The sequence below is a fragment of the Ananas comosus genome, linkage group 10 (genome assembly GCF_001540865.1).
Source record: "Ananas comosus cultivar F153 linkage group 10, ASM154086v1, whole genome shotgun sequence".
Taxonomy (NCBI): domain Eukaryota; kingdom Viridiplantae; phylum Streptophyta; class Magnoliopsida; order Poales; family Bromeliaceae; genus Ananas; species Ananas comosus.
The window spans coordinates 11,252,094-11,263,646 of NC_033630.1; the positions used below are offsets into that span (position 1 = coordinate 11,252,094).

The window sequence follows — 11,553 nt, forward strand, 5'->3', positions numbered from 1 at the left end:
ATATATATATATATATATATATATATATATATATATATATATATATATATATATATATATATATAGTTTGACTATGGTGCATGTAAGAGTACAAAGTACTTACGTCTTTGATAATTTTCACCCGTTAGATTATACTATTCAACCAACCACTCACTCAACATTAGACTGCTTACATCATCCTAACTGTATATTTCTTAATCTAAGAACCGAAAACTTACAAACACTAACTTAATACTTTTAAAAGCATAAGAGCTTAATTCTCTCTCTATATAATATAAGCTCAAGCGATCTCTTCAATGGTGTCGAGCGCCGGCCGCCACGGCTGCTGCCGCCACATAATCCTCTCCTCTCCCTGCGTCGTCGCCGCTGTTGCAGTCGCCGTCGGAAATATCCTCACTCCTATGCCGCTGCCGCCGCCGCTCCTGCACTGGTGGTGGTGCTTCTTCTTCTTGGCTCTCTTGGTGGAGATGGAGGACAGTGCGGCGGCCTCCTCGTGGGTGAGGACGGAGTAGAGAAGGTCGGTAGGGAGGAGGAAGTAGAGGCGGCGGGGGGCGAGGGGCTCGTCGGGCGGCAGCGCGGGCACGCGGTGGCCGACGGTGAGGCGCGCCGCGTCGCAGACGAAGTGGCCCGGGTGGTCCAGCAGCAGGTCCGCGACGCGCGTGGTGGGGCTCGCGTATAAGTGCTCGACGACGCCGCCGCCGCAGCCGGGGGTGTTAGGGTTGGAGTAGTGGACTACTTTGATGGTGTAGGAAGAGGTGGTGGAGTAGTGTGGTGTGCATTGCAAGGTGTTGCCCATGAGAGAGAGAGAGAGAGAGAGAGAGAGAGAGAGAGAATGGAAGGAGATCGAGGAGAGGAGAGATGCTTGCTTATGTTTCTATTGCATGCTTTGTATATAAATGGGTGATGCGGGATCTAGCTAGAAGATGATGACAAAAGGAGAGAGAGAGAGAGAGAGAGAGAGAGAGAGATGATGAAAGATGCTTCTTGTGATCTTGTTGCTGTCTTTGTGAATTGGTGATGGGAGCTAGCTACAAATGGTTACAGAGGGATAATATATATATATATATATATATATATAGAGAGAGAGAGAGAGATATAGAGAGAGAGAGAGAGAGAGAGAGAAGTGGTTCCTAAGCGCTAACCAACTATTCCAAAAGCACACATGCTGATAGGAAAGACGCATCCTTCGCACTTAAGCGCTCAGCCACATCACTCGCGGAATTCGATCTGACTCAACCCACCTAAACGTTACGTTTATTGTTGGGCCTCTTGCTATTAGGTCTATTGTGGACCACACCGTCACTCAACTTATTAGACTCACTCAACTCAACTTATTAGTCTCCTGAGCTTATTATTACGGGATAGAATGTTGGACTTATTTTAGTCCAATAATAAATAACCAAATGAAGTAGTAGGCGAAGGGTCGCTTTTGGATAGGGGTTTTTGTTTAGTGAGAGGAGCACATGGGAGAGAGGTAGGGGGAGTTGGGGGAGGTTGTTTGGTGATGCATTGGAAAAGGACAGAGGTAGCTTGTAGGAGCCAAATTAAGGAATAAAAACAGTTTTTTTTTTCTTTCTTTTTTTTTTTTTTTAAGAGATAGATAACATGCTACCCGCTTTGTTTATTTTATTTAAAAATAAACTTAGCTGGAAATGTGAATCAACTAGAATTCGAACTTGGGATCTCGAGTACTAACCACCAAGTCTTTTGTCACTTGCTCTAGAGATGGCTGGTAATAAAAACAGTTGTTAGTGCATGTATACCATGCATGCATAGATAGAGCAACAAAAGAGAGAGAAACAGAAACTGATCATGATTGATCATCAGGTACTGCTGCATCAATCAAGGGGGAATTAGAAGAGTTGCAACCACTCTAGCTTGCTCTCTCTCCATTTAAGATGTGCTGTCACCAAAATACATACATGCACTCCTCTTCTACTTATTGGTTGTTGTCATATTTGTTAAGGAAACTGTGCCATTATTATTAGAGCAGTACTGCTAGATCTGCAACTATTTATTGACTATCTATTATCTTACAAATTTCTAATCCCAAAACTGATTTTTTTTCGCACTAATCTGTTCAAATTTTTGTTTTTCAATACTTAAACTCGAAAATAAGTTTGTATATATAGACCCCAGGAGCAAGAGTCTCACAATATCTTTTAATGTGTGTGTGTAGTTTTAATTTGGTGGGTGAGCAATATAATTATAACTTAACTTAATTCCTAGAGATAAAATATATATATGTCAAAATTACAAAAAACCCTTCTATCAAAACCTGATTTTTCACTTCCCCTCCTATCATTTAAAAACCTACACTTCGCCCTCTTGTAAAATGATGTGTGTGTAGTTTTAATTTGGTGGGTGAGCAATATAATTTCATCAGCTTAATTCCTAGAGATAAAATATATATATGTCAAAATTACAAAAAACCCTTCTATCAAAACCTGATTTTTCACTTCCCCTCCTATCATTTAAAAACCTACACTTCGCCCTTTTGTAAAATGAAAAATATTCATTTCACCTCCTGCCGTTAGTGATGCGTTAGGGTTTCGTTTATAAAATATTATTATATATTTTTTTATGCCAAAAATGCTCTCAGTCTTCTTTTCTGTTGGCAAAAATGGTGAGGGGCAAAATAGTCATTTTGTCATCATAGTTTACATCGTAACCCTCTGTGACTATTTTTCATTTTACAAGGGGTCAAAGTGTAGGTTTTTAAATGACGGGGGAGGAAACTGAAAAATCGAATTTTAACAGAAAGATTTTATGTAATTTAGCCTATATATATATTAATAAGAAGGCTCACCACAAAAAAGAGTTTTTGGGCAGTAATGAATATGCTGATTCCAGCTTTGCTTACATTCTACATAAATATTATTGGTTGACATCTGGCTTTGTTGTCCTCATTCAAAATTGTCCTTAATCCAAAAGTCTCTTCTTCATATCCTACAAATTAATAGTAGGGTACTTGAGCTTTGTTAGGTAGTCCCATTAATGATATATATAATAACATTCCAACTTCTTTTTTCTTTTTTTATAATACTATATTTGCGCATGATTATTAAGGATCAGAAGTATCATAACACATATTTATATGCTAAGAACTAATAATTTTACAACTGAAAAGGCTAAGAACTAGCTTTGATATTATACTATTATATCTAAAAAATTAATTTGATCAATCAGAAATAATAATATATGCTCTTCCAAGTATTGGAATTTTGAAGTTAGTACTTGCATTTGTACCTCCATAGCATTAATTGCTTATTTTCACGTGAATCTTACCTGGAGTTTCCATAACAAAATAATAATAAAATAAAAAAAAAGAAAAAAAAAAAGAAACATGTATCGATCGATGCAAATAAGATTATGCATAAATAACATATACACCCATAGATATGAAAATATATATATATTGAACTATGCTACTACACTATCGATAGTCCAAGCGTTTGATGCTATCGAGTTTTTGGCCGTTGGATGAAATTGTGGTTTTATGATTCGTGCTGGCTCTATTACCATGAGACAACACCAAAAACACTAAGAAATAATCAAAAGAAAAATGTAAAATATCCTCACATAATGAAGATAACCATAGTAATCCTCTCAAGTGCTACTAATTATTGTAATGCTTGATTACCTAAAGTTGTATTTAGAAATAGAATAATTAAGAAATAAAGTATTTTTTTCCATTTATTCTTCCAAATACAGCTAAATTTGACAACGATTATTTATTCTGGTTAAAGCAGGTTATTTCAGATTATTTTCTGGTCGTTTTTCTACACCATACTATTCCATTATTTTTCACTATCCAAACAGCAATTTTAGTTATCGTAGAAAATAAATTAAGAAATGCCAAACCAAATACAAAATTGTTCTTATTTCTCACTATTCCAAAATATTGAATTGTTCCAAAAATAAAAATATTTATCCTTTTAAGCATTATATTATTACCAAAAGCATTCTAATTAAGAGCATATGTGTCACTTAACTAAGTTAATCCATAGAGCCTTCATGCTTCAATTGCAAGCATAACACTAATGATTGATCGCGTAATATAATACAAATTTTTTAAGCTATAAGTGCGAAAAATACAATTGCTTTGGTTGTAGGACATTAATTATCCAATCATTAGAGGAGATTCTAAGAACTAATTAATAAGAATTAATTAAGAAGCTACATATTAGTTTAATCCCGAGATTTACGGTAAGTTAGGTTGGTAATTTGGCAAAATAAATATATAATATAATATTAAGAGCCTATGAAAGAAACAAATTAGAAAACTATTTTTGAAGCAAATAGATGAGATGGTGCATTGTAGATGCCATTATGGTCAAAGTAGTGTATAGTAGTGTATTTATATAGTATCAAATTTGTAAGGTTCAACCACTCTTTTTTTAATACAACCAGAATAATAGGATTAAATAAAATATTTTAAATTATTGATCATCCCATTAATTTTATCTCCTGTAATTAATCTTGAAGATTTGCTTGATTAGATTGATAATTTTGATTTTGATTTTTGATTTTTTTTTGTGTGCAAATCATCTTTTTGTCACTAAGACTTGGTCCAAATAGATTAATCGAGACTTTTATTGCTCTTCAAATATAATGTTCTTTGGTAACTTAAATCCTGTGCGCTTGGATGTTGGAATAGGGTATGAAATGATAACTTATTCAGTACGAAAATTTTCTTGTATGACTGGAAGATACGAGTTTGATTCGTGAAATATCTTGGCATTTATACCTAATTTGATAGACTAAGATATTTCACTTATGATGTCTTTTATCTAATTTTAAACAATAAATTAAAACCTAAATATAATATTCATTATATACTTATTTTGACCGTTGTCTAAGTTTAGCAAGAGTTAGTGGAATACTAAAGGCGAAAAAATTAATAATAAATACTATTTATATACTATCAATAGTATATTAGATAACTCTATATTCATATTCTAAAATTTTTCCTTTTTTGAGAGAGTCATGCGACAAGAGAACTAAATTTTACGTAAGTGTATACATACATATTTCAATTTAATAAATGAAAAAAATGGTGCATAAGAAACACCCCATTCTCACTTACTAGAGTTCTCCTAATCCAATACAGTATCAAAAATTTTGATAAAAACTTTTAGCTTGGAACATGTTGTTAATATTTTGTTATGAATGACACTACAACCCTTTTGAGAAAAAGAGTTGTAAAAGAGAGGGGAAAAAAAAGAAAAAAAAAAAGGAAAAACTGAATCACAGAACAATTTGTTAGGATAGTTTGATTTAAAGAGTTTAACTTTATTTTAACAGTACAATTTCATTTTCTTCTTACTTCTTTTTTAATTTGACCTCATAAGATAGGAAAAAAAATATTTTTAAAAAATTTTTACTCTTTGTATTTTTTTTTTTCTATCTCGCGTTCTCCCTCTCCCTCGCCCTCTAGCAGAACCATGGCACTCGTTGGAGAAGCACGGGCACGTCTTTGTCCTCACCGTTATGGACGACAACGAGCACTATCTCAGCTACGACCACATCGCCTCTACGACCACATCGCCTCTGTCTACTTCGCTCTCACCAGCACTAGCTCTGAGTGCTTCTCCTCCGACACCGGCGTTGCCGCTCTCGGTACCGTCGCGAAGGACCATGGAGGCGGTGGAGAAGGGTGAGAAAAAAAAAAAAAACACAAAAAATAAAAAGAGGAGATAAAATAAAATAAGGATATTTTGATCAGTTTTTTTAAAATCCGGATCGAATCTGTAAAATCTAAAATAATGGCCTACTTTTTGCAAAATTTCAAAACAGATGAATTCTTTATGCAAATTGGCCTTCCTCTTTTGATGTTTCTTTTTTCCTATGAAATTTGATTTTAATGGACAAAAATACTCCTTTCAAATTTTAATATAAAAAAATAACTTATAACATAAAACTGTATTATTAAGGATATTATAGTAAACTTATTAATATGCCTCATTTATTTCCAAGGATAAAGCATAATGTTATTTAACTAAGTATTATTCAAAAATACCAATTAAAGACACTACACACCCAAAGCGCATTTCCAAACTAAGCCTAAGTTGTACAAAATAAGTGTGAAACCTTTAAGATGGGAAGGGTTAAAATGTCACCTAAGATTTAACACAATTTGAAATGAACATTTGAACTTTAAGAGCTTCGATTTTACTTTATATAATCTTCTGATACTTTTGCAATAGATATCTAAACTTCGAATTCAATTATTTATCACTTAACTATCTAGCCCTTAGATTAATACTATTTACACCTACTATTACTAAACCTCACATCAAAAGGCTAAAAAAGTAGATAGTAAACACTTGCTATCAAAAGTATTCTAGCTTCGTTCCTAAACTTCAAAGTTTTGATACACTAGCTTAAATTGCAAACTAAAAAAAATTCGAGAAATATTTCATCCAGTAACAGAAATAGGCCATTTTAAAACAAACCCCTCCACTATGTTTAATTTGATTAAATATCCCATCAACTTTTAATTGTTTCGAATTAAGTTAATTTTCTAAATTGATTCGAAGATTTATTAAATTTAACAGCTCCATTGCCTACCAACCAGCTATTAGCAAGTCAGAAAAGTTCAAAACATTAAATCAACAAAATCTCCAACTTAATTAATAATAGCAACATCAAAAGTTGATGGGGTGTCTATCAAAATAACAATAATAGAGGGGTCTCAATCTCCAAATTACCTATTGTTGAGAGGTTCCTTGTACATTTTGTTTACTTGAATAGAATCCAAGAGAGAGATTAACACCACTGTGCTGGTAAAGAACAAGCAAAGCCAAACATGTAGACACAGAAAAATAACAACTCGAACTAATAAACGAGCCGAAAAGCAAAGATACCAAAAGAATCGAAGCACTCGAAAGCAAGGAAATTGCAGAAATTCTTTTATTCAGTTAAATTTAAAAGGCAAAGGAGGAAAAAAGAAAAATCTAAAGGAACCTGCAAAAGCAGGCGCGAGCTCTTCCACGAAAAATCTACAGTTTATGGAGCATAAATTGACTATCAAGCTTTGCTGACCTCAAAAGGATGGTTGTCGCGTATGCAGCGATTGCTCGCCGCACCTTTTCAATTATTCTGAGAGAAATAAAAAGCCTAACTTATCATGAGGCCGATTCCTTGGCGATCTTCTCGGCCTTGGCGATAACTTCTTCGATCCCTCCAACCATGTAGAATGACTGCTCGGGAAGGTCGTCATACTTGCCATCCAAAACACCCTATCAATCGAAAGAAGAAAAAATATCAAATGCATAGACACTGTAACGAAGATTAGAACTAAAATGGAGGTAGCTGACAGCTTGTTGGACGACAACAGTTGATGTTCGGCTAAAAACTCAGCTCAATGCGAGGGCTCAGGAGTGAGCTCATTTAGTATAAAAGCAGGGGTCGAGCTTAAGCTTATGGCTCACTGTTGTTTTACTAATTATTGCAAGAAAATCTCGGTCCTTTTTCGGCTACAATACCCATATTTTTTTACTTTCTAAACTCGAACACTGGATCATTGAATGGGTCAGTAGATGACAGATCTTTTGCAATGCATTCACCATCGAGATTTGTTAGGCCCGGAAAAAGGAAAAAAATGAAATTCAATTTTTTTTTTTGTATCCACTCTTTTGTTTTCTATAAGAAGAAGCCCGTTCCACATCCAGCCAATCTAGAATCCCATTTGCCAACGTATTCGAAATTAAAGTATAGCCAAACAAGACCTCTCCTCCTATTTCTATCAGAACAATCATAATTTAGTATTTACATAAAGATTTAGTTTTTTAAATTGAGTTCAGCAACAAATATTTGATCTCAGTTTGCCTAAATAGGAACCTTACTAATCTATTTCCCAAGTTAAACTATTAAATGGGGTTATCCTAGGAAACTCAACTTTGACATAAAATTCAATGATCTGCTCTGGTATGCTAGATGATAAAAAGAGAATTTCTCACCTGGAAGCTCTGAATACTTTCCTTCAACTCAACATACTTTCCCGGCGCACCCGTGAACACTTCGGCGACATGGAACGGTTGGCTCAAGAACCTCTGGATCTTTCTAGCACGAGCAACGGTCAACTTGTCATCTTCACTGAGCTCGTCCATTCCCAAAATGGCAATAATATCTTGAAGATTCTTGTAGTTCTGAAGAACCTTCTGAACACCACGAGCAGTGTTGTAGTGCTCTTCTCCCAACACGTGTGGAGAAAGCATTCTAGATGTCGAATCAAGTGGATCGACAGCAGGATAGATACCAAGTTCGGAAATCTAGTAAAAAGAATACAAACATATAAGCAAATATTCCAAAGAAAAGTTAGTTAAAGGGAAAATTGGGGGCAAATGGGTCATATTTCTAGCTAAAAATGCATGGAGACACCCAGAACCATAGGTCGTGTTGAAACAGACCCTCCCATCTTGTTTTGAATTGACAAGTCCTCAACTTTCGCATGTTTAAGTTTTTCGTGTTTCAGTCTGTTCAATTAAAAAATCCGTTAAAACTACAGACTCTGTTAGCTATCAGCAGTTAATTACAAACAGAATAAACAGTTCCATCAACCGAAAACAAGACTGAGCCGATAAACTTAATGTAGCCACTGCTCCATTTAGCAAAATCCCTGATTCAACAGACTGAAACAACTCAAATAAAATTAAAAAAAACGTTGCAAGGACGTCAATTAAAGAAACTAAGGCCATGTTTGATATCGCTGCCATTTTCTTCTGGCACCAATTCGATATAATATGATACACCAGCAGAAGACTTTCCTCTTGTTATCATTGTTAATTAGCTTGCAATGCATCCCGTCCAAGTGATGGATGTTAGCTTGTTTTTAAAAAAATTGAAAGCTAAAAAAAAAAAGAAAAAGCTTTCAAGTTTATGGCTTTTTCTTTTGTGCCAAACAAATGCCTTGGATGAATGCAAGCAATCCAACCACCCCCTTCTATACTATTTTATATACAAATTCTATTTAGAAAAACAAAAAAAATAGCAACGATGCCAAACAAGGACTAGCCTTCGGGGCACATTTCGAAATTATCTGTAGTTGAGAAGTGTTTTTTTATCAACTTATTTCTTCAATGACTTCAAGGGCAAGTGGAAGCTCACCTGGCGAGACAACACGGTTGTGGCATCAAGATGAGCAAAGGTGGTTGCGGGAGCTGGATCAGTCAAGTCATCAGCAGGCACATAAATAGCTTGTACAGAGGTAATGGAACCCTTCTTTGTTGTTGTGATACGTTCTTGGAGGCCTCCAAGGTCAGTAGCTAAGGTTGGTTGGTAGCCGACAGCAGATGGGATACGGCCAAGTAAAGCAGACACTTCTGAGTTCGCCTTTACATAAATTGACATGTATTACATAAGAACTATCATAAATTCAAGTGCTCAAAGGTTAAAACTCTCGAAAGCTTACTTGGGTGAAGCGGAAAATGTTGTCAATGAAAAGGAGCACATCTTGCCCTTCGGCATCACGGAAGTGCTCAGCCACAGTTAACCCAGTAAGCCCAACACGAGCACGAGCACCGGGTGGCTCATTCATTTGCCCGTAGACAAGAGCACACTTGCTCTCTCCCTACAACATTATATTATAATATTTATGATGAGATATACAAAGAGATCTTCCGAAAACAACAGAAGCAGAAAGGAGGAAATCTTTGGACCTGTTTGTCTCCAAGCTTAATGACACCACTCTCAATCATTTCTCTGTACAAATCATTGCCTTCACGAGTACGTTCACCGACACCGGCAAAGACAGAGAAACCACCTGGATGATAAACAAGCTATAAGTGCACGATAGGCAACTACCTAAATACAGATAGGTGATAAAGATCAAACAAAACCAATTCATCCAAGCAAGATAATTATTTTACAAACCATGGGCTTTAGCGACATTATTGATCAGTTCCATAATAAGAACAGTTTTGCCCACACCAGCACCACCGAACAGCCCAATCTTTCCACCTCTTTGGTACGGTGCAAGTAGATCAACAACCTACAGAAAAAGAACATGATAAAGCCTACTTCTTTCAAAAAAATTCTAGAGAACACACCTTACAAATGAAGAGATCAGAAAAGATTATTTACCTTAATTCCTGTGACAAGAATTTGTTGTTCAGTCGCCTGCTCAACAAAAGCTGGGGCCTCGCGATGAATGGGAAGGAAATGGTTGGTCTCTATAACCAAAGATGATTGAAATACAAGCTTGGTGAGACACTAGGTGGTAACATCCATTAAAAAACACAACTAAAGCAGGCGATAAAACAACAATAAAAACATTCACTCGGAAGCTTACTTATTTCACCCTTCTCATCAATGGGTTCCCCAATGACATTTATAATCCTCCCAAGTGTAGCCCTACCAACAGGCACCTAGTAAAAGTTCAAGCACAATCATCAGCCATTCCGAAAATGAATGAAATCTAAGGAGCATTCAACTAAGCAATTACATAAATTGCAAATAAAATCCTTAAAACACCCTAAAACACCCATTAACATCTTGGAGAACAATTAAAATCATAACTACCCAAATTTTGATGGCTCAACATCCATATAAATGAGGGTACGAATAATAAAATAATAAAAGGATAAATGTTGCGGCAATGCAACACAAATTAAACATACAAAATGATAGATTTCAACATGGAGATACCCTAAAAAATAAATCTGGGATAAAAAAATAACAATTATTATCCTAAAAGGCAATGAAAAAAGATGTAAAATTTTAAACATCCATAGATATAAAAGTCGTCAATAAGCTATAAATTTCGTTTTTAACTAATCATCAAAAGTAAAGTAATCTTATAAACGTAGATCTAAATCAACCTTTATAACGTAATCTACTCATCAATTTACAAATTCCTACACAGATCACTCCACAGTACCATTTCAACCAATCATATCAATCACAAATCAAACCATGACGAGAATACAAGAGAGAAGGGGAGAGGGAAACTTACGGTGATTGGAGATCCGGTGTTCAAAACCCTTTGCCCCCGTACAAGCCCCTCGGTCCCGTCCATGGCGATCGTCCTCACCATGTTCTCCCCAAGATGCTGCGCCACCTCGAGCACGAGCCGGATCGAGTTGTCCATCACCTCGAGCGCGGTGAGGATCGGGGGGAGCCCCTCGTCGTAGCGCACGTCGACGACGGCGCCGATCACCTGGCACACCTGGCCGATCGCGCCGGCGCCGGTGAACTCATCGGTGATCTTCCCGCTGGGCCCGGCTCCGGCGGCGCCGGCCTTCGGCGGGGGCGGCGCCGCCACGGCGGCGGAGGTGGCATACTCGACGGCGCGGGAGAGAAGAAACCCAGCGGGGGAGGGGCGGCGCGGGGCAATCGGGGCGCGGGGAGTCGCCGCAGCCGCGGCACGGCCGGGCGCCGGCGATCGACGAGCAGAGGAGCGGAGGACGGAGGAGAGGACGCGGCGGGTCGCCATTGGAGGTGGAGGGATCGGAGCGGGTTTGGGGACGGAGCGAGCTAGGGTTTGGAGGTGAGGAGGAGACTCACCATTAGGTGACGAGAGAGCAGAAGAGACACGAGAGGAGGGTTTTA

The 11,553-nt window shown here is 37.0% G+C and overlaps 2 protein-coding genes across 2 annotated transcripts; both read right to left on the reverse strand.

Annotated features, from left to right (window-relative positions):
- On the reverse strand, positions 79-1,034 carry LOC109716709. The gene has a single exon (XM_020242256.1). It carries the CDS (start codon positions 794-796, stop codon positions 281-283), a length of 516 nt encoding a protein of 171 aa, XP_020097845.1. The 5' UTR covers positions 797-1,034; the 3' UTR covers positions 79-280.
- Positions 6,845-11,553, reverse strand: LOC109716435 (ATP synthase subunit beta, mitochondrial). Its single transcript, XM_020241881.1, has 9 exons — positions 10,958-11,553; positions 10,295-10,370; positions 10,087-10,175; positions 9,877-9,994; positions 9,663-9,766; positions 9,416-9,574; positions 9,112-9,336; positions 7,965-8,276; positions 6,845-7,244 (listed from the first exon to the last, which is right to left on the reverse strand). The coding sequence occupies exons 1-9, from the start codon at positions 11,435-11,437 to the stop codon at positions 7,131-7,133; spliced, it is 1,677 nt and encodes a 558-aa protein (XP_020097470.1). The 5' UTR covers positions 11,438-11,553; the 3' UTR covers positions 6,845-7,130.

What these genes read in the sequence shown, in the direction of transcription:
- LOC109716435 (XM_020241881.1), bottom strand. Translation starts at nt 11,437, where the DNA reads ATGGCGACCCGCCGCGTCCTCTCCTCCGTCCTCCGCTCCTCTGCTCGT. An exon ending in TGATGAGAAGGGTGAAATAA is followed by an intron (nt 10,176 to 10,294) that starts GTAAGCTTCCGA and finishes CTTTGGTTATAG; the next exon opens with AGACCAACCATTTCCTTCCC. An exon ending in CAACCGTGTTGTCTCGCCAG is followed by an intron (nt 8,277 to 9,111) that starts GTGAGCTTCCAC and finishes TCTTTTTACTAG; the next exon opens with ATTTCCGAACTTGGTATCTA.
- LOC109716709 (XM_020242256.1), bottom strand. Translation starts at nt 796, where the DNA reads ATGGGCAACACCTTGCAATGCACACCACACTACTCCACCACCTCTTCC.